We start from the raw sequence: 22,185 nt of genomic DNA, 5'->3' as shown, positions 1-22,185 counted from the left end.
TAGTTTTTTAGTACAAAAATATAAATTCTAATTACAAAGACAAAATTTCGCAAAAACAATATGATAGAAATAAATGAAAACAAAACTTAAATTTATAATTTATTTACAAAGATATTATAAACAGAAATTCTTAATTAACTACATGAAATTACTGAACAGAAAATAAATGAATACTTATTTGTTATATACTTGTCAACACTGGCAGTACATGATGAAAATGAAAGGAGTTTTATCTCCAAGGATAGTTTCTATGTATTTTGTTACTGGCACATTGACAGGTGGCATTACAAACTCCTTGGCGACACACGTCCGTCGTGGCGGCGTATAGTTCGTCGCAGTTCGAGTAGTAGTCCATCTTGTGACAGGCGTTGGTACATAGAGATCCAGATAAGCAGTGGTCAGGGCAGTCCTCACAAGGCTTCCCAACTTTGTAAGGGTAATGTGTTATGCTGTGGTAGTTACCGCTGAAAGGGAATACGTTGATAGATTAAAAAAACAAACATCCGAATTTGAGAATCTCCTTTTTGGGTAGTCGTTTCAATATAATAGAATTTGTTATTCTTTTATATAGCCAAAACAAGTAAGATATCGTGAGAGTCTTTATAAACAAACGTCTTATGTTTGAAAGAAAATCTGCCCAACTGAGTTTGTAGAACTTATATTTACATGGAGAAAGTAACACTAACTATATCAATAATCCTGGGTAATAAATAAATTGAGATGCAGTTCAAATGTTGTAGGCTTATGAGAACCACTTTTATTGTTAGTCGAATGTACAATAACGATTAACTTTATCTTTGAAGTATTAGAAAATACGTCTTCTCCGTTAAGGAATATTTGTTTTGGTTAAACGCTAAGACAATATTGTGAATCCAGCACACATTTAGAACCACTAAATTCAGCCATGAGCTCATCCGACCATGTAGCATATTTAATATTAGTGAAGTTGAGGGTGTCTCGAAATAAATCAGTCTGTGTCAAGCTATCTTGTTGTTTTACAACATGGTGACAGCGGTGCGTGAAATAAATTAAATAATCGTGTAATTGGTGGTTAAAAGTTGTTAATATTGATTGTATTTGCTGTATAAACATATTAATCATCGAGTACAATGGAACATGCGCGACCACCAGCGGAATTGAGCCTGGAAGGAGGGCCCGCCAACCGGGCCGACGCATGGCGTAAATGGTTACGTCAATTTCAAGTGTTTTTGAAAGCGTCAGGTGTTCATAAGGAGCCGTCGGATGTTCAAGCCAGTTTATTGATAAATTTGATCGGACCGGAGGGATACGACATCTTTACAACGTTTAAATTTGCAGCGGACGAAGACAAAGACAAACTAGAAAAAATTGTTGAACAATTTAATGCCCATTTCGGTACAAAATCTAATACTACCATGGTGAGATTTAAATTCTTCACAAGATGTCAAGAAATTGGTGAGAGCATAGATGAATATGTCACTGCTTTGAAGCTGTTAAGTCAGCGTTGTGAATTTGAACAACTGGAGGATAGCTTATTGCGCGATCGGATTGTGTGTGGGGTCAAGGACACGAGTGTACGCGATAGATTGCTGCGGACAGACGAATTGACTTTAGAGAAGGCGGTAAAAATATGTCAAGCAAATGAAATATCCAACGACGGTGAAAAGCAGATTGAAGGTATTAAAACGGAGGCCTTAAAAAGTGCATCGGTGGACACTATTTGGAAAGGTGGACGGCGAGACGGCCGCCGTAGTGTCAGAGGCGCAAGTTTGAGTGTGGAATCACGGCGTGGGCGCGGAGCTGTCGGCGGCGGCCGGGGCAGCGGCAGCGCGGGCGCCGGCTTGCGTGGCGGCGGCGACGGTGGCGGCGCGTTTGCTGACATGCGCAGCGCTGCAAGCGGGCCAGGCGAGGCGGCCGGGCCCAGCGCGCGCGCCTGTGCGGCCTGCGCTTCGGTACACTGTGATAGCGGTGAACGTTGTGCGGCGCGTAAAGTGAAGTGTTTTAATTGTGGTGGCAAGGGCCATTTCAAGGTAATGTGTCCAGTGCGTAAGTCAAGAAAGGTTTATGAACTGTACGAAGATTACGATGAAGATGATAAGAAAGACTTGTACTACATATCATCATTGGAATATGTGGATACGATTGTGCAAGCAGAAGCCTCGAAGTGGTATGAAACTCTTTATTTATCCTATACAGGCATCGAACATCGTTTCAAATTAGACACAGGTTCGGATCTTAATGTTTTATCAAAAAATGATTATATAAAATTAGGTTTATCTATGTCGAATGTTATTAAAGACCATACTCGTGCAAAATCTTTTTGCGGCAATTTCTTGTCAATTATTGGGTCTTGTATAATCAAATGGATGTATAAGAATGTTACTTATAATTTGAAGTTTATTATATCGGAACAAAACTGTCAGAGCATATTAGGTAAAGATGCCCTTGAACAAATAGGCCTTGTAAAAAGAGTGTTTTCATTGAACTTGGACAATTATAAAAATTTATTTCGGGGTCTAGGGAAATTACCCGGTACTTACACTATTCCTATTGAGAGTAATGCGAGCCCTTGCATATGTCCGGTCAGAAAAATCCCATTGGGTGTGAGAGACCAACTTAAAGAGGAATTGACTCGCATGGAAAGGTTAGGGGTGATACGAAAGGTTCATCATCCTACATCCTGGGTTAATGGTATTGTTATGGCAGGAAAAAAAGATGGTAGCTTTCGAATATGTCTAGATCCGCGGCCACTAAATCGAGTAATACGACGTCAACATTATCCTTTGCCTACATTGACTGAAATAGCGACCAAGTTGAAAGGTGCGCGGTATTTTAGTAAACTAGATGCAAAATCTGGCTTTTGGATGATACAGCTGGATGACAAGAGTGCTGACTTGTGTACATTTGGGACGCCATTCGGCCGGTACCAATATTTACGTTTGCCATACGGCATAAATTCGGCTTCTGAGGTGTTTCATGCTCGAGTTAGGCAGTTGTTAGAAGACCTGGAAGGCGTCGACTCATTCGTTGATGACGTCATCGTCTGGGGTTCTACTAAGGAGGAGCATGATGAGCGCCTTCGAAGCCTTCTGGAGAGAGCCAATGAGGTAGGTATAAAATTCAATCCAGAAAAGTGTGAGTTCGGTGTGAATGAGGTTACTTATTTGGGCCATAGATTTAGTATTGATGGTATGAAAATAGACCAAACTAAATTAAAGGCGATTACTAATATGCCGAGTCCAACAGATCGTTCATCACTCGAACGCTTCCTCGGTATGGTTAATTATGTTAGTAAATTTATTCCTCATTATTCGGAAAAGGTTGCACCGTTGCGTAATTTGTTGAAAAAAGATAGTGAGTGGTGTTGGGGTGAGTGCGAGGAGGTCGTGGTAAGCGAGTTGAAGCGTGCGTTGTGTGCGGCGCCCGTGCTGGCGCTGTTCGAGCCGCGCGAACCCGCCGTGCTGTCGGTGGACGCGAGCGCGCGCGCTCTCGGCGCGGTGCTGCTGCAGGCCGGCCGACCTGTCGAATTCGCTTCAATGACGCTCACGGACACACAGCAAAGATACGCTCAAATTGAAAAGGAGATGCTGGCAATAGTTTTCGCTTTGGAAAGGTTTCATCAATACATCTTTGGAAATAATGATGTAATCGTTGAAACCGATCACAAACCTTTGGAGGCTTTGTTCAAAAAGTCACTTGACTCTGTGCCGGCTAGACTTCAGCGAATGATGCTTCGCGTGCAGCGTTATGACTTTCAGGTAAAGTATACGCCGGGAAAATATATGTTTGTTGCCGACACTTTATCTAGGGCCCCGCTTCCTGATTTATTAAATAATAAGGTATCGGAGGAACTCGAAGAACAGACATGTTTCTTAATACAAAACCTAAGATTTAGTGGTGGTCGGCTTGAAACTGTAAGGGTGCATACTGAACGAGATGAGGAATGTCAAACTTTAATTAATTATGTATTGAACGGCTGGCCCATTAACAAGTACAATGTGAAAGAAATAGCTCGCCCGCATTGGAGCTACAGAGAGTGTTTGGAATATGTTGATGGAACGTTGTTAATGAATAACTTGGTATTTATTCCTAAAACACTCAGGTCGGAGATGATAGAACGCGTGCACGAGGGACATCTCGGTATAGACAGGTGCAAGAGGCGTGCGCGTGACGTCATGTTTTGGCCAGGGATGTCACGCGACGTGGAGCGCGCTGTGCGTGCGTGTCGAGTGTGCTCGCTGCATGCACCCCTGCCGCAGCGCGAGCCGATCATAGCACACCACATACCTGGGTTACCATGGGCAAAGATAGGCTCGGATATTTTTGAAGTCAATAAGAAATATTTCTTGATACTAGTCGATTATTTTTCAAATTTCGTGGAAGTTTCGCCGTTAACAAGTATTTCTTCAAAGCAGGTGATATTAGCCATGAGGGATCAATTTGCCAGGCATGGCATACCCCAGGAATTGATATCTGACAATGGACCTGCCTATTCCTCTAAGGAGTTTAGAAATTTTGTTGAGAACTGGGGATTTAAGCACTCGACATCGTCACCTAATTATCCGCAGTCAAACGGACGTAGTGAGCGTGCAGTGCGAACAATAAAAGGCTTGATATCCAAGTCAGTACATTCGAATGAAGATTTCTATTTAAGCTTGCTTAATTACAGAGCAACGCCACGAGATGGCATAGCGAGCCCTGCCCAATTGCTGATGGGCCGAAGGTTAAATACTCGTCTTCCGTGTCACCATAATAAACTGTTGCCAGAAAGGGACAATACAGCTGATTATAACAACTTGATACGAAATCAAATTAGAAGCAAATCGTGGTACGACTCTCGTGCCCGGCCGCTTCCTGAATTAAAAGTAGGCGACAACGTTGTGGCGCTGGAGGGGCCGCGCCGGGAGTATGCGCGAGTGCTGCGGCGCGCGGCCCAGCCTCGCTCGTACTTCGTGCTCGATGGTGCGGGCAGGGTGCTGCGTAGGAATCGTAGGCACCTAGTGAGGGTTAGTTCTCCTGATCCTGAGCCGTCTCCCGCGACATCGTCGCAACAGACGACTTGTGAGGACGATGTCACCCAGGAAGATACTGGATTAAACCATTCTTCTAGCGAGTCGGAATGTTACGATTCCTGTCCTGAACTATATGATAATGTATCTCCAAAATCATCAGTTGGCCAAATACAAAATAAGCGAACTGAAAGGGCAGCTGCAAGGGTAGCTAAAGAAAAGTTAAAATTTATGAATTAATTACCTAAACCCCCATATTTACCTACTTATTATTATAATATTAATTCATTGAATAATGTCTTGATCAGGTTGATGAGTAGGTATTAATATGTTCATTTTGCATGTTTGCTTATAATTGAAACCAATTTACTTTGTGGAAAGAAAAATATATCTATTATTGTTGTATCGTACTTCTATTATTCTATTAATATTTTAGAATGTGTGTAATTAATTATTATGTAGATATTGTTACACTCTTATTTTGTTTTAAGATGGTTGTAAACAATATGAGGGATATGATAATTATATGTAACGTGTATTACTGATTCCCATTTTGAGTGTAAAAGCGATAAGGTAGGTAATTAGGTATATATGTATAAATAACTTGCAGTATTAAGTTTAAATTAAAATTGTATTGCAACTAAATATAGCTCCTATTCCTTGGGTCACATCATTGTTACTGTACTTACTTATGTTTTTATTTTGTTGCAACTTGTATGGTTACTATTTAAGTATGCTAAGCTCAACCTACATTAAAATGTTATTGTTTAAGGAGGGAGATGTAGCATATTTAATATTAGTGAAGTTGAGGGTGTCTCGAAATAAATCAGTCTGTGTCAAGCTATCTTGTTGTTTTACTACAGACCATAGCTCGTGATCTGTCTCCTATTGACATCTACTCTTTTTTTAAACTAAGTTTTAAGTTCACAGAGAACTAGATTTTAGGCAAATCTTCTTCAAACAACCTTCGTATTAAAAAAAAAAAAAACCATCGAAACTATAGAGCACTTACCCTGGACAGTAATGGCAGACGTAGTTATAGAACTGTCCCCATGGTCCTCCCTTACAATGGGCCACCCCACAGCCCACCTTATGGCTGGTCGCCCAAACCATCTGAGTGTAGTGGCCAATGGTCTTCAAATTGTACACGGGATCGCCGTATGTGAAGTTCTGATGCTCTAAGAACCAAGTCTTGATTGCGAAGAACCTGAAACATGTGATTTTTTCTTATGTTTAATGCCAAATTCAAAAAGAATTAGGAATTAAGACCAAATATTACAATCTTCCTTTACTGTCGTCTTTCTTTATTATGCGTGTGTGCAAAAATAAAAATTTATATATAAATAAATATTACAATAAAATAAATAAATATTTATTTATGCAAGAAGTATGTTTCGTCAATGTTTTAATCCAGGTATATAAGGGAGTCCAGTTATATCCTCAGTCTGTTAAAATATTTCCACAAAATGTTAAAATTAATTAAAGTTATTTCGAATGGTCTCTAAATTATATTCAGGTCAGGTAAAACGTAAACCGGTATCACGTAGACTGTTATAAAGAACATTAAATAGTTTTTGTTCCATCTTTTTATAAACTTCTAGTTGCTTATTAATTTTAATCACGTCCTCTGCAAATATCTTAGTCTAGTATTCAGTATTAGCATAAGAATTTCCTAATAAAACTATATACATGGAGCGCTTGTCAGCAAGTAAAGACGATGTGTATCTCACGATCAGTCAAAGTCACATAAGTTAGACAAATCAAATTATTTCGTATCTACTACTAACTACATACGATAATTAACTTGTGTTTGTAGCAGTTGTAAAGGGCAATTGTAATACAACTATTACGTGTAATCATCTGTTCACGAATCAACTATTACAGTACAGAATTATAAAGACAATCGTGAGTAGGCAGCGGCCATTGAAACTAGGAAATAAACCCATATTTACAGAAAAAAATGGATGGTTATTACACAATATAATTTATCTTCACTAATAATAAACTCGTGTGAATCATTGAATCCTTGAAATAATTTATGATTTTTGAACATCAGTTTTAATACGTAATATTGAAGTCATAATTGGCAACCAGCAATTTGTATGCATGTGACTGACGTTTATTAACAATGCAATAATTTCAATGCTATAAATTCAGTAAGTTGTTTATCTTTATATTAGACTTGTCTCGATATTTATTTAATAATCTTGTTGTAATATAAAGAGTGAGTGTTCCAATGATATGCTTTGTTTACGTTTCGTTGTATGAATAGCCACTTACTAGTAATAGTAAAAACAACCGAATAGTACTTCGTATAAGTTTGTGTAATTTGATAAACATTTTTCGGTTAGAACAATAGCAATTTCGTCATTTCATATAAGTTGCCAAAACAAATGACTACTGAATATTGTTTCATACGTAAACTAAAGAGAAGCAGGTAATAGGAACTCGAAGTATACAGTTTCTTTTCATTTCAAATAGGCGTATAAAAGCTATTAAATGACAGACCAAGCTATTTGAAAATAAGTAAATCCCATGGACATTTCGAAAACTGTAATGTTTATATTGCCCAATTCTTCGAAAGCTGTTGAAAAAATGATTATTTATAAAAAAATATATGTAACTATTGAATTGAATCATAATAATATGATATAAAATCTATTGACCAATTGTTTCCCACAACCGCAAATTATGTGTAAACTCTTAAAACCTAAACTTTCAAGTCAATGTCATCAAAAGAATGTAAATTATATCCATTGTGTTTTTTTTCCGAAGACAATGAAAATGACCGGCTTTTGTTTATAAAAGTAAATTAAATAATTTGGCAGGCTATAAAAGATGTTTTTAATAGGAATTAACTACATATTTCTTACCAAGGAGTTTTCTGTGCGGCCACAAACAAGTTCTGTCCACACGTACCAAGATGTGGCACTGTGTTTTCTCTAACATCATTGTGTCTTAGAAACTGGCATCGTTCAGCATAAGCCTGAGCTTGCCGGGCTGCGCCAGCGTGCCATGTCTGAAAAACATGAAAACATATATTTGTGAAATGTAGCCTCTAATTATGATAAAGATTAAAGATTCCCCAATTATGTAGGATTAAATTAGCTAATTCTCTACCTACGTGTATGGCAATACGTCATACATTGTCGTCATGTAAGTAAACGTCCCAGATTGATGACAAGGAATGCTCGAAACAATAGTTTACCATAATAGAGACGCGTAAGCCAAACGAGAATGCTATTGAGTCAAAAACTGCAATTTCCATCAGAAATGTTTCCCAAAGCTTTTCCGCGCCCTTAACAAAAAGACCTTTTAAAAACTTATATAGCGGTACTTATAATTGAATAGAACTTATATAGCGGTAGGTACCTACTTGCTAGGATATGTAGATCGAGTGAATTTAATGGTTTTATGGGACTCGGCGCCTGCCTACCAATTTATATGCGAAGCGGACTGTTACGGGGTTAAATGAGACTACTTGAGAGAAGACCTCTTAAGTGATATTTGATAGGCAGGTACACTCACATGGACGCGGTCAGTATTACGCAATGATTATGTTTCGTTCTAATTTCATGCGAACTATATCGAACTCAGCCTGTAAATGCAGTGGGTGAGGCCATATCTAGCTTTGGATTGACTCGATCTCAGAATGATGAAGGTGCAAGAGAAGAACCTCTTACTTCTTCAAAGTACCTAATTTGTTTAGCTTGAGCAAAAAATAGAGCCAAATGACTAATGGTAAGTTAATTCACAAGAGGTGTGAATAAGCAGCCTTATTGCATAATGTTATTATAACCAGGTAAGTATTCTATAATATTTTTTCTCTATCATTGATAGAAGCGTGCTCGACTATAATTACATAATTGTTAGTAGACGTGTTTATCCAACATGTATTCTTATAACAAACAATACGTACCATAAGGAGCATGTTAGACGCGCTGGGTCGAACTTTGGTGCGAAAGAAATTATGATAGAGCACAATTTTTCTTCGCACAACTGCCCGCCGAGGATGCAATGCATTGTCGGGAATTAAATGTGGCGGGAATAACTCTGAAATTTCACATAACAAGGTATAAGGTGACAGTTTAATTTAAAACATACTTATTCTCTAGTGAATAGGTATCATTCGGCAATTTTGATCATACTTATCACATGGTAAAAGTTTGCATGAGAGATCAAACTAAAACTGCAGAAAAGATTTGAATTATGTTTTTAGTATAGTTTAGTTATCCATCGGGATAATATAATATGTTTATCCAGGTATGAGAAGTATGTCTCACGGATTTACTTCCCTTAACTTCAAAAGAACTTAAAGGAACAGTTGGAAGCGGTCTGCGTCAAGCCCGAGCCGAATTCTTTAAATGGTTACATAGTAAAACTCTGCTGCTAGTTTAGGTAACCTCATTTCGGTATAAAATTTGAAGACGGGGATTATATCACCGACGCACGCAACAAAACAAACTTACAGACACACAATGATGTCACACATAGTGTAATACTGTGAGCTCCAGTCATAATACTTGATTGTTATTCTTTCAGTGGCTAACAATAAGAAGAGTGTACGTACACTCTTCTGTCTATAGCCTTTTCCCAACTATGTTGCGGTCGGCTTTCAGTCTAACCGGAGCCGAGTACCTACCAGTGTTTTACAAAGAGCGACTGCCTATCTGACCTCCTCGGCCCAATTACTGCAGGCCACCCAATACCCTTTGGTAAAACTGGTTGTCAGACTTATTAGCTTCTGACTACCCGTAATGACTAACAAGATTATTAATGACAGCCGGGACCTACAGTTTATTGTGCCCTCCGAAACACGGTCATTGATGTCACAGAAAGTACATATACAAACTTAGAAGTTGCATTGGTACTTGCCTGACCTGGCATCGAACCCACATTCATACTTGAGACGTTGGTTCAGCTAATTCATTAATTAAGTACAAACATTTTGACAAAGTCACTTACGTTTATGGCCCCATGGCTTGCCTGTTTCCAACTCGACCGCTACGTTCAGCATAAATAATACCACCAACCCACATCGTACGTACATGCTATAAATCAAATAAGTTATGGTCAATGTTATTACTTAGGTATATTAAAGTATAACAAACATCAAAACAAACAACGCTGCATTTTTTCCAAATCAATTAACCGTGAATTTTTGTAATTAAATTATTCAAATACTTGTTTAGAATATACAGGTACCAGTTTAGCACAAATCAAATTGTATGAAAAATAATTTAATTTAATAAAAGCAATAAACTGTGGCACAAATATTCATTTCCAATTTGATTAAGATGCGGTGTACGATTTAGCTATGTGGAGCACAAACCACTGACTAATTGTGCCGACGTTAATAAAAATTACTTAGCAACAATATCTGTTTAATCTTCACGACAATTGTAATGTGAGAAACGATATTATCGTTAAATAGAAAAGCAAAATAATCGTTCTTGGATAACAGCACTAAATCCGCGTTAATTTCATAAAAGTCACAAACCATGAAAAATGATTCGCAATGTTTTTTAAAGATATATTTTAATTCCCACATGTAATTTTTATTAGTAGGTTCTAATAGGTACTTACTTTCCGGCGTGATTAACTGCACTGCTAATAAAAATAAGATATTTATAAATAAGATGTATCTACATCACACTACGCCGATTGATTACACAAGACTGCTTACTATAACAAAGGTACCAGAAAACATTCTCACGACGAATTATGTTTAGAACACGATTAAAATCTCTCGAGAGATTTGTTGATTTAACTATGTGACAATGACAGCCGCCCGACGCGAACGCTTCAATTGAAATAAGCGATCTGTAGTTCCATACTGACCACGCTAACTATTACAATGATCCTTGATAAACGATTCGCGGCTACCTAATACAAAAAATAACTGACAAACCATGCACGATTGTCGAATGTGTTCGACAGGGTTCCATTGATTAAATATTTACATGTTATGAGCATAAACACTAATTAGAAACAGGCAGTATAAACCAAGCTTCAGAAAATACTAATTGAGTAGACACGCTCGACAGCAGTTCATGAATTTCAGCTGCCAATTAGGTACAGCAAGAAAAACTCATACGAGTTTTTCTTTTATTTGTAAGTACTTAAGCCGAGTATATTATTATGAAGCGATTTAATTACGTAGGAGTTTGGAGAACCTTATTAAAATAATAATAACACTCCTTTATTAGCCTCCAGAGTGCACATAATATAACATAACAGTTCCTATTCAACTTCAAGTACTCTTAAATATGCTAAAAGTGAACATAGAACATACTTAGAAGTTATATTTTTCGCAGCTTCAAGGGTCCGGCGCAGTCTTGAATATACAGTTTACTTTTCAACTCGACATCTCCACTTTTTCCCAAAATAAAGTATCGCGACAGATTGACAACATAATGATCATATAAGAATTTAGTTTTTTTCCTTTTGAGGCATAAATACGCAACAAAAAACCCAATGCATTTGATTTGTAATAAAAACTGAAATGATCGCCTCAGGAGGTGAGCGTGAACGATCCCTAAAGTTAATATATCAAACAGATTTTCAAACAATGTTAGTATTACCAATTTATGTATGGTTAACGTATATCTTAAAAAATACATAGAACTACGGAAGTGCGGAAGTCAATGAGAATTTTGAGGCGATCTTGATGACCTTACAATTATTATCAATTTTATTAGTATTCAATGTATTCGTATTGTTGTATCTGGTGGTGTGTACCTTTGGGAATAAACATTTAAACGCAAGTACAAACTACATATACTATCTATAAGTTCTACGTCATATGAAACTCAAACTCAAAATAATTAAAAAAAGCACTGTTTGTTTTATTACGCATAAAGTATACGATTAGTTTCTTGTTGTGTTTTATCAAGTGAAGCTGTAATATTCAGGTGATGATGATGATGATGTCCTCCTAGCCGATTATCGGCTACGGCGGCTGTTCTCATGTAAGGAGATTAGCCAACTACGCAGGACATATTATAGTGCACGAGCATTTGCGCAGACACAGGTGCACTCACTATTCCTTAACTCTCATAGCCCGATGGGACGGTAATCCGACACGACCGGAGAGAGATCAGGGGGTCTACCCTAATTCACCGAAAAACGAAGTTTCGTACGAAATTTCGCGAACTTCTTACCACGGTTCCATTTCGTTCCGAAATTTCGTACGAACGAAGATTGTTTGACGTTTATTGTCTATAAACCTACTCTAATTCGAAATGCTACGAACGAATATTTGAGTTTGACAGACGAAACTTCGGAATTTTAACCTCAAATTCAACGAAACCAAAAGAGTTATCGTTTGATTTTCGTGTTACTTTTCGTTTTGTGAATTTTGTGTGAAAATTATTGGCAAAGGCTACAATAATGCTTTTAATCAAAGCAGCTTTACGTGAAGATCATGTAGAGCGAAGAAGGAACCGGCAGTGCTTGCGCAATCAATTAAATATTAGCGAAATTCCCGACGTAGAGTTTGTAGGAAATCACAGACTCAGTCGGCAATTTTTCGAAGGGTTGTGCCAGGAATTCGTGCCTTTATTACCTCCAAACAATGCACATTGCAATTGCTAGACCTTCTGGAATCGAAAATATTTCCCTTCTCTTAACACCCAAGTTGTAAGTATAAGAACTAAACATTAATGATTTAATTGAGGCATTGACTGTTGTTTATTATGATGCTGATCAATCCTTTATTATTTTCCAGATATTATGTGACAGCGATACTATATAACAAATGTGGATGTGTCATTTGGTGGAGCAACACACATGATGCTTATATTTGGAGAGTGTGATATTAGAAGCCACTTGGAGGGTCTCCAGAATGAAACAGTTTATCTGTTAGGTATGTTTAACTTTATTGCATTTTGAATATACTTGTACAAGTTGGGACAAAAGCGGTACCCCAAACTTTCACATTTATATTATTAATATTGTGTAGTAGTGTTATTCACATATTTTCATATACATGTGTATTTATATTTTAGGTGACTCTGGGTATTCTCTCTAAGGGAGCATATGATGACACCGATAGATAAAGCTGTTGAAGATTCTCTTGAAGGCAGATACAACTTTGCAGAGCTTTGTTAGTGCAAATTTTGGAAAGGAATAGGTAGGACAAAGTTCTACTCAAGCACATCATAACATGCTCCAGAAAATATGTATGTTTATTGATTTTAAGTATTTGACATGATGTTATTTATTTCCTGTAGAGTTTAATAAAAGAATAAATTATATACTTAAAGTTTTATTTACTATTACCCTGTTTAAACATTACAAATTAATAACAAAGAAATATTAAACACAATTAATGACTAACAAAACACTAACAAAATCTTAATTCCTATCCACATATTCCCTTATTGTGTTATGCAGCTGCAACAGGGTAGGACTGATGCCTGCCAATTCGCCCCTGATGCCTGCCAATTCGCCCCTGATGCCTGCAAGCTCTGCGTTTTGCACCGTCTCTCTCTGTGCACGCTCCTCTTCATATTGATACAATCTGCTTCTTACACCTGTGCTGGCAGATCCTCTGTAATCTCCTAGTAGTAGGCAGTCTCCTTGTAGAGTGTGTATGTCGAGAGGCTGCAAAACAATATTCCAATTTTAGTCAATAGCTCAGAACAACAGTGTAAACAAAATATGGCTAAGACACTTGAACGGGTTAAGTAACAACAAAAAGTTCTCAACTCACCACTTGACCCATTTAATACCATATGCAAACATAATAAAAAAGATGCAATCATTATTCAATAGTATAATGTTAATCTGTATTCTTTATGAAGAGTATTTCTTATAAATACACTAAAAAAAATGTTATCTATATTGTGCACAATTTATTTACAATAGCATTACTCAATATATCACAGTAAAATACTTACAAGGTGTGAAAGTCGGCATTTTTGTGTCAATGGTGGTGGTACTTAGGCAGCTTTTACAGCTGGACTCTCAGGTTATCTTCCTGGCTGGGTTCAACTATTCAATCTCCCGCGAGCTAAATCTCTATGTTCGTCCAGGAAATTGAGAACGGTTTCGATTTGTTGAGGATTTGCCGAACCCCATATATGGAGCCATTTTAAACTGAAAATATAAATGATTAGTATTAGAAAAGGCAATGGTGTTAGAGCGAAACCAAATATTGCATTTGTATAATATGATATCTACTCACGAAGTTTTTAAATCCAAAACAAAACTTGTTGTGAACCAAAATACAGCAGACGTACGTAGAAGTCGGAGTACGTAAAGTACGACATAATACTTCCTTAGGGAACTCGTACCTTGGTATAAAAACACTTGGAAACATGATTTATTAAATACGACACTTGAGAAACACACTTCAGAAAACTTATTAAAGTATTCAAACAAAAAATCTTAAGTCGACTTGTTATGATTAGATTGTATTATGTAGCTATTTTTGGTTGTCATCCGTGATTACCCATTTTTGGCATGAAATAGTACTCTTCAAATTAGTTGGTTAGCAATGACTGTCAAAGGGTTTTTTATAGTGTCGAGTCGAAAGTAGTTGAAAATATATTTTTTGCCTGAAAGTTTAGATTGTTTGCATGAATATTACAAGAAATATGAAATGAATCACATTTATAATGTTACATGAATAAATAAAGCTGAAAAGTTTAATAATTTCAAGTTAAAGTAAAAACCGTAACTTAGTTTAGTCGACATCATAAAAGCCCCACACAATATCATAGATTCCATTCGTTCACGAAAATTGTCTATGGTTCCGAACTTCGTATGCGCATCCGAAAATGAAATAGAGTAGGGTCACTAACGAAACTTCGTTTGAATTTCGTTCGATATCGAAGTTTCGTTTCGTTGAATTAGAGTAGACCCCCAGGCGCAGGACCGACATTTACGTGCTCTCCGATGCACGGGTGTATCAATCACCAGCTTCCAGGCTCCGGGCTGCTTTGTGAAAGTCTTCTAAAACCCACAAGGCGATTTCGGCCCGACTCGGGAATCGAACCCGAGACCTCGTGCTTAGCAGCCGCACTTGCGACAGCTAGACCAACGAGGCAGTTAGGTATATTCAGGTACTCATGTCATTACAAGATTTTTTTACAGTCACAAATATTATGTTGATTTATGGGCAGTTAATAGTGCGTGAGCGACAATCGACGAGGCACAAAACGAAACGAATCAGGAACAAATGTTGTATATAATCTAAATTGTAACGCGCTTATGTAGCCGAGATATTAAAATACAATTTATTTTTATAATATATTTCAGACCTGTGGAAAAACACCTTAAAACCTTTTACAGTTCTGATTGTATTAATTTCAGAGTAAAAGCTCGCAGGATTCCTCGCAGACCTGCCTACAGGACGCGTAGAAATAGCGTAGTCAATTCGTAGAAGCGTAGTTCCGTAGTAATCGTGTAGACATGTCGTAGTCGTTTCGTAGAAGCGTAGCTGCATAGTAATGGCGTATACGTAGCGTAGTCACTTCGTAGTTATGTACAAAAACTTGCCGAAATTATTCTGCATATAATTATAAAAACTAATCTATGATTTTAACAGAATGTTGAAGGATTTAATCAGAATTATTACTTGTCTTTCTTATTGTGTTGCGTGCCATTCATTTGCATGTACCCATTAAATTTGCTGAAAATGACCGTGATACCATTTAAGCAATAAATGGTTTATAGCCCATTAGTGTCACAACTGTGTTATCTTTTTCTTCGAGGTTGATTCTATAAACAGTCCTGATGATTCTATAGGTCTATGATGTACGACCACATGTAGGACATAATTTAACATAGGTAGTACCTAGCAGTTGCTACCTATTTGCCATGGATATATTTAATTCAATTATTTAGTAAGTACATACCAACAAGCATGCTTGTAAGGTCATCTATTTAATAGAAAAATGATTGAGAATTCATTTTCAATTCAAGCATCACGAATGAATAGTCAAGCAATAAAATGAAATAATCGGTACATTTTGGGATAACATTCTTTGACTCAATACAGGAACTATTGCATGTCCCATCTCCCGTAGCTTTTTCCCAACTATGTTAGGGTCGGCTTCTAGACTAACTGACTGAGTACTAGTGTTTTACTAGGAGCGACTGCCTATAGCTCTTCAACTCAGTTACCCGGGCAACAAAATACCTTATGGGAGACAGGTGGCAGACTAACTGGCTAAAACAAATAATCAAATTGCAAATATATAAATTGCATAGGTAATAGCAAATAATGACCACGGCCGAGCCGCCCCTGTGTGCACGGAAATAGGGGCACTTCCACGAACACTACGGCCTTTGGTAGCGCGGTATCTCTCATAGAAGCGACATTTGGTGCTTTTTAAACGATGTCTTGGGTGGTAATTGCTTACGCTCGCTAGCGGACGCTAGAACCCTGCCATATTATTATTTTTTAAGCAGAACCTTAAGACGTCATTTGAAAGTAATATCATTCCGATGTGAAAAGTTTATAAAACCCGATAATATTTTTATAATATTACGGGCTTTAAGTTTGTGTAGGTTTCAAATGTGACGCACAAACTCCGATAATTTAAGCGTTTACGCAGACACGCAAGATTAATGCCTATGTAGTAAATTGTGCAGTAAGTCTGCCAAATCAGCAATAGTTGTAGACGGGCAATAGGTGTCTAACACCTACAAAAATATTATGTAACGTTTGTTTTTCCAAAGTGTTCGATAAAAATTGTACCTAGTAAAAGTAAGTAGATTAATTACACGGGGTCAATTTAATTTCAGAAACAACTACTATTTTAAAGAAATAGGAAGCAGTTTTTTAATTAGGTAAGTAGAAGAGTTTTCTCGGAATTTGAAGTTGATTAACCCCAGGTCAAGGTGTGAAATTTGTCTACTGTCAAAATCATGTTTCTGGTTATCGTGCGTGACCTGCGTACCTATAAGTACTTGGTGTACCTACTGATTAAGGTATATTTTAATCTACAAACATTAAACAGAATCGTCATTGGCTGCCGTTGTCTGGTGCATCTCTAAGGCGATACCTTGACGTATTACTGTAATTATTTAACAGAAGTAGGTAAATAAGTACACTTTATTGCTAAGCTCGTTATATTCACGTGCAGGTTGTACACGTCTCAATTGAATAAATTACTTGCAACAAAATTAATTGTTGACCTAGTGAAGATGACTCAGAATAAGAAGCATCAAATAATATACTCGTATTTTTAAGTAGATATATTTTTATTACCTACATATATGTTTTTCAGTAAATACAAGGCTAATACCTGAATCTAGAGAAAGATCGGCATCTAGAGAAATATCTTTTTAAGATGCGGTAGGTAAACAGTGGACACAAGTTCCTTTGCGACTAACTTTTCTGTTAATACTGGGAACCAAGAGAGGTACCATCCTATTTACGTAAATAATTACATAATCAGAGAAAGTATTTAAAACGTAAATTAAATAGAAATGCAAACTTACGTTAAAAATTAACAAAATCAAATTCTCTATTTAACCTTAGAGTAAGAACTAAAGTCTCCTGGTCAACCTCCCAGCTAGCTTTGGACCGATCAGGGTCAATCTCATGAGGTAATGGCAGTTTCAATGAATACTGCGACGAGGTGACCGTGACGGAGGTGGTGTCCACCACTAGATCCACATTTTCCATCTTATCTCCTGGCATCTTCACTCGTACGATGAGATTCTCGCAGCTAGCCGATCCTGGCGTTTTTGGGCCGAGCTATAACAAGAAGCGATATATCAAGGCCTAGGTACCTATTTCTAACTTATGATATTATTCGGGAATGAAAGGTACCCAAACAAATCTTAACTGGGTAGGTAGGTACCACCTAGTCTAGAACATACTTTCTTATTTTTGATTGTAAACAGTTCAAACATACAACGTAGTTAAGTGCACCTATACGTTTGTCTTTATACAGATTACCTGTGCAAATAATAATATAATATTTATTGGCATAAAAACAAACCTGAAGAAACACATCTTCGGCTGAAACAGACTGCCGGTAGTTCATGGTGTACTCAGGAGTCTTAAGATCTCCTAAACCAGTCCCAGCTCGTCCCAAGTTATCAATCTCTTTAGCTTCCTGTTCTTCATACTCTTCGATTGTTTTAGGAGTTTTTGTTTTCTCTTCGGGTGGAGGAATTTTACCTCTAGTTGAAGTTATGTCGAAAACTGAGGAATAAGCAAAGCATTAGTTAGTAGGTAGGTAATGATTTCTTGAATCCTTCAGGAATCAATCAATCAGGATGCAAAAGCATAGTGTGGCCTGACAAGACGTGGGCACCTCATCTTCCTGTCGATACCAATTTTGAAATGGCAAGAAAATAGGACTAAACAGCCGTCGTCGTAAGGAACTGAACACTTTTCGTAAAAGGCCTCTAGCTACGCTTTTTGTCTTGCGCTTATCTACCTACCCCGCTCCTCTGTCAATAACTATATCTACGTAATAGCATATAAGTAATATGAATAATATCAATTAGTATATAGGTATGACCAAAATCCTGTAGTTAGATTATCGTACCTACTCAACAAAATATAATTATGTATTGGGTTGGTTGGTAAACGTAGGTACGGCCACGGAAGGTAGATTCAAACTAGTCTTATAAGTAGGTGCTCAAGAGGCTATCTTAATAACTAGGTTTACCCTGGAAGTATGAGTCCTAGAGATTCTTCTGCTTACCTGAAGCTGGTAAATCGTCTCCTTGCAACACTTCTGGTTCGGGTGGTCTCAACAGTTCTACGAGTTTTTCCATATGGGCCGGTGAGAACTCCATCTTGTATCCTATGCGTTTTATACCTTTGAAAAAGAAATGCAGCGATAAACTATCCTAAATAAAAATATTGCTTTGACGTGCAACCAATAGATAAGTGCAGTGACTACTACGGCGATTATTGTTGCTAGGATACCGCTAACGGTCATGGAATATACTATAGTGATTGGAATCGATTGCATTAATCGAGATAAGGTACTTTTATATATCCATAATATATCGAATCATAATCAATAATTCAATAACTATTGTGCTTTTCTCACCTACTTTCGCAGAATGTGGGTAAACTGAATTGTCGCATCTATCATCTCAAGAAGAGTGCTGAAATGCAACATTAGCCTTGTACCTATACCTGTATAGTGACAAACCGATTCTAGAGAATAATGGGCCCGATCTCTAATTTTGAAGAATAATTCTTAATATATAAAAATTTACTCACGAATATGCCATCTATTGATGTGGCTATGAACTTCTTCCATGAAGTAAAACCACTATTTTTACAACAGCATAGAACAAAATTGTCCCCGCAGAATTGAATGCAATATTATTCTTTATTTGAATGGGCAATGGGAAAGGAAAGTTCTAACTTTGACTACAAACAAAATACAGCATCAGAGGCCAATTCACATCTATCTTCTGTGTGAGCATGATGCTTCCAGAGAGCTAGCCAGCCCAACTAGGAGCTGCAATCACAATGTTGGTTTGACTAGGGTCCAGTATAAAACAAATCATTTTTCAAAGTAAAGTTTAATAAAAATTATGGTCTAATGTCTAAAATCAGGCTCCACATACTTAATATAATATTGTTTACATAAAGAGGTTGACACAAATAATAGATTCACATTTTTTAAATATTTTATTATATTAAGGTTAATGCACAATTAAACATCTAATGCATCAAATAACATATGGAGAACACATTCAAGGGAAGCCATCATCGTCTTCTTCTGCCATTTCCTTGGCCAGCTCCAGGTCCTGTTGTTCTCTCTCACGCCTTTCTTCAGCACTCTCCAACTCTTTTCCATATGATTTTGGTGGGTACCTCATGGCTTTTACACTCTGGTTGTGCAGATCCAAGCAAAATGATATACGTTGATGGAATGCCAGCTGCGGTTCCCTTGTACAATAGATGTCAGAACTCTCCTTGTTACTCATGTATCCCTTTTCTGGGTCAAGAGTAGCTTCAATAACTCCATCTCGAATAGCTTTAGCCACAATGAATTCTGCATCTTCAGCTGAGTCCAGACCCAATTTCCTAGCAATATCCTTGGGAGAAATGCGTGAGTATGAGAGGCCAATAGAACGGATAGCTGTTTTAATCACATTCTGTCGGAGGCGCAAAATCAATGTGAAAGTATGATCACTACGAAATTGGGGGCCAAAGTTCTCCAGAACTTCTCCAAATCTCTGTAAGTTACCAAGTCTGACTGCTTGAGTGAGTTGGAAGTAAGGTGCCAAGGCTTTCCTTAGAGGAGCTTGTCTAAATATAGCTCTTTCAGGTATGTCACCTAACAGTAGCTCAACCACAATAGCCAATTTCTGCACAGTTTGACGAAAACCAACTGCAGCAGTCTGAGGAGCCTTACGCAAGGCTTGCACCAAGTGTTTGTGAGCATCACTGTACTCCAGACGAGCAGCCTTGATTCTTCCAAGGTAGTACAGGAACCTTGCCCACTCATTATTACTTGCATTTTCAGGAAAAACTGACTTACTTACAAGTTTATCAGCTTGATCATACAAGGAATAATGCAAATAGTTACGCAGAAGACAGTTGATGAGTACTGCTTGGCCCTCATAGTCATTACGGAGGGTTGAAGTTCGAAGTCTTGCGTGAAGTAATCCTCTAATAAGATCTAGTTTATTAGTTAGTTCAAACACTCTCGAATGATAAAAGTAGCATTTAGCAGCAATCAGATCCAGAGTTCTCCTGTTCTGAGCTAGTACTTTATTCATCAGCTGCTGGGAGCATTCAGTAGCCTCTTCCAGCCTGTTAGTGTCGAGCAGGCGCAGTAGCACCAACAGGTGCAGATATACATCAACTTCTGGGACAGGTTGCTTGGGCGCACTGCGAGAGCGAGGTGGTTCTATATCAACGGCGCCTGGCAACGGGTTCTCCACAAACACAAGTAGTCCTTCTTTGTCAGCATTTGACGGATAAAGTTGGTTGAAAATGGCTCGCAATACATTGCCATTCAACTTCCTTCTGGTACTTGGAAGAGATCTCAGAACTCTCATAGCAAACCTTGGCTCCTTAGAAGTAACAGCTTTGTCTATTTGTCGTACATGCTCTCTCAAATCTTGCACTGCAAGCACATCAGCATCTTTCTTCACTTCTGGTGTTTCAGCATCGCTGGCTGCAGCAGGACTTTCCACATTTTTCATTTCAACATCTTCGGCAGGAGCCATTTTCAATGAACTTGTATCTTTTACAAATAATCCAAATAAACACAACGATCTCTGTTCATTTATTGAAAATAATGGTTGGTGATATTTTTCGATCCTTTTGTCAAAAAATGCCGAGTAACTACAAAATGGCTCAGAGACGATAAATTGTTATCTTTAGCACGTCGTTTGGACTACTTGTTATTGCTGTCTCCCTCTCACAACCATGAAAGGCGATATTTTGTTCTCTTTATTCTAAAAACGTCCAAGTGAAACATGACTATAAATATGCAATCATAGATATGGAATGATTTAAAAAAGAAAGCAATGCGTTCGGATACATACACTGTTCAAAAGGAGAACAAACATTTTAAAAGGGAATATTCTCGTACTGCTAAAACCAAAAATTAAACTTGTTTCAAACTCAAAGTAAGGCGATTCTCGTAGACGGAGTAATACTTTATCCTCGAAACGAGTGTTATGTTACAAGCTTTTTGTGGAGGTGTTTCCTTATCCCTTCTTCTAGAAATCATCGCACCACAAAAAAAACGTAACAATCAAACCAATAAAAGAAGATTAAGTTATCTCCCTAATCTATCCCTTAAAATATATTATCTTATTTGTTTTTATCTAAGGTCCTCATCCGGTTTTGCAGCCTGAGGTGGTCTAATATAGAAACTTCTTGATACGGGGATTTGATATTTTCCGGAGACAAATGAAGCTATCATCGATAAATTAAATCATACATAAATCATACATTAGAGGGGGCATTTTCTATTATGAAAGGGAAAAAACCGGACAAACGATTTGTTTAGCAGCCATATTATTAATTTTTCAGGTTATACTGGTTGTTAGATTTCATTTCATTTATCGAAAAACAAATGTATTTTTAATAAAGCAATCTAATGTTTTTACGTTTCAGAAACAACTTCCTTTAACGGGAAAGACAACTGTCATTGAAAATGTTGAAAAAATAAAGAATTATTGACTTTATGTCTTATGAAATAAAGTGCTTTTTATAAACATTAGTTTATATTCTGTACGTAGC

At 37.4% G+C, this 22,185-nt stretch overlaps 3 protein-coding genes and 2 long non-coding RNA genes across 9 annotated transcripts; 1 reads left to right on the top strand and 4 right to left on the bottom strand.

Annotated features, from left to right (window-relative positions):
- Positions 1-86: 86 nt before the first annotated feature.
- On the bottom strand, positions 87-10,855 carry LOC124646145 (serotriflin-like). Its single transcript, XM_047186225.1, has 6 exons — positions 10,575-10,855; positions 9,954-10,039; positions 8,908-9,041; positions 7,862-8,007; positions 6,001-6,195; positions 87-464 (listed from the first exon to the last, which is right to left on the bottom strand). Exons 2-6 carry the CDS (start codon positions 10,036-10,038, stop codon positions 230-232), a joined length of 795 nt encoding a protein of 264 aa, XP_047042181.1. The 5' UTR covers position 10,039; positions 10,575-10,855; the 3' UTR covers positions 87-229.
- A 1,202-nt stretch (positions 10,856-12,057) lies between these two features.
- LOC124646329 lies at positions 12,058-13,246 on the top strand. Of its 2 annotated transcripts, XR_006986320.1 has the most exons (3): positions 12,089-12,629; positions 12,718-12,855; positions 12,998-13,246. It is a non-coding gene; the product is annotated as an uncharacterized LOC124646329 (long non-coding RNA). The 2 variants fall into 2 exon arrangements; XR_006986319.1 differs by having other exon boundaries at positions 12,058-12,855.
- On the bottom strand, positions 13,242-14,858 carry LOC124646330. 2 transcript variants are annotated; one of them, XR_006986322.1, is made up of 3 exons: positions 14,179-14,613; positions 13,892-14,090; positions 13,242-13,595 (listed from the first exon to the last, which is right to left on the bottom strand). It is a non-coding gene; the product is annotated as an uncharacterized LOC124646330 (long non-coding RNA). The 2 variants fall into 2 exon arrangements; XR_006986321.1 differs by having other exon boundaries at positions 13,892-14,858.
- A 2,314-nt stretch (positions 14,859-17,172) lies between these two features.
- LOC124646040 (dynein axonemal assembly factor 6) lies at positions 17,173-19,400 on the bottom strand. Of its 3 annotated transcripts, none has more exons than XM_047186060.1 (4): positions 19,195-19,400; positions 18,665-18,781; positions 17,951-18,156; positions 17,173-17,703 (listed from the first exon to the last, which is right to left on the bottom strand). In XM_047186060.1, exons 1-4 carry the CDS (start codon positions 19,232-19,234, stop codon positions 17,446-17,448), a joined length of 621 nt encoding a protein of 206 aa, XP_047042016.1. In that variant the 5' UTR covers positions 19,235-19,400; the 3' UTR covers positions 17,173-17,445. The 3 variants fall into 3 exon arrangements, with proteins under 3 accessions (XP_047042016.1, XP_047042017.1, XP_047042018.1); XM_047186061.1 differs by lacking the exon at positions 19,195-19,400 and adding an exon at positions 19,019-19,141; XM_047186062.1 differs by lacking the exon at positions 19,195-19,400 and adding an exon at positions 19,019-19,141 and having other exon boundaries at positions 18,665-18,766.
- Positions 19,401-19,486: 86 nt separating this feature from the next.
- On the bottom strand, positions 19,487-21,291 carry LOC124646039 (probable 26S proteasome non-ATPase regulatory subunit 3). Its single transcript, XM_047186059.1, has one exon. It carries the CDS (start codon positions 21,159-21,161, stop codon positions 19,677-19,679), a length of 1,485 nt encoding a protein of 494 aa, XP_047042015.1. The 5' UTR covers positions 21,162-21,291; the 3' UTR covers positions 19,487-19,676.
- Between the last annotated feature and the right edge of the window lie 894 nt (positions 21,292-22,185).

This window comes from Helicoverpa zea, chromosome 3 (assembly GCF_022581195.2).
Source record: "Helicoverpa zea isolate HzStark_Cry1AcR chromosome 3, ilHelZeax1.1, whole genome shotgun sequence".
Taxonomy (NCBI): domain Eukaryota; kingdom Metazoa; phylum Arthropoda; class Insecta; order Lepidoptera; family Noctuidae; genus Helicoverpa; species Helicoverpa zea.
This window is presented reverse-complemented; position numbering and strand designations above follow the sequence as displayed.

Excerpts from the sequence above, each read along its gene's own strand:
- LOC124646040 (XM_047186060.1), bottom strand. The coding sequence starts at position 19,234 with ATGGAAGAAGTTCATAGCCACATCAATAGATGGCATATTC. Across the intron at positions 18,782-19,194 it reads CATCAATAGATGGCATATTC|GTATAAAACGCATAGGATAC; the intron begins GTGAGTAAATTT and ends TCTTTTTCAAAG. Across the intron at positions 17,704-17,950 it reads CCGAAGATGTGTTTCTTCAG|CTCGGCCCAAAAACGCCAGG; the intron begins GTTTGTTTTTAT and ends TTCTTGTTATAG.
- LOC124646039 (XM_047186059.1), bottom strand. The coding sequence starts at position 21,161 with ATGGCTCCTGCCGAAGATGTTGAAATGAAAAATGTGGAAAGTCCTGCT.
- LOC124646145 (XM_047186225.1), bottom strand. The coding sequence starts at position 10,038 with ATGTACGTACGATGTGGGTTGGTGGTATTATTTATGCTGAACGTAGCG. Across the intron at positions 8,008-8,907 it reads CGTCTAACATGCTCCTTATG|ACATGGCACGCTGGCGCAGC; the intron begins GTACGTATTGTT and ends CATGTTTTTCAG. Across the intron at positions 6,196-7,861 it reads GCCGCACAGAAAACTCCTTG|GTTCTTCGCAATCAAGACTT; the intron begins GTAAGAAATATG and ends CACATGTTTCAG.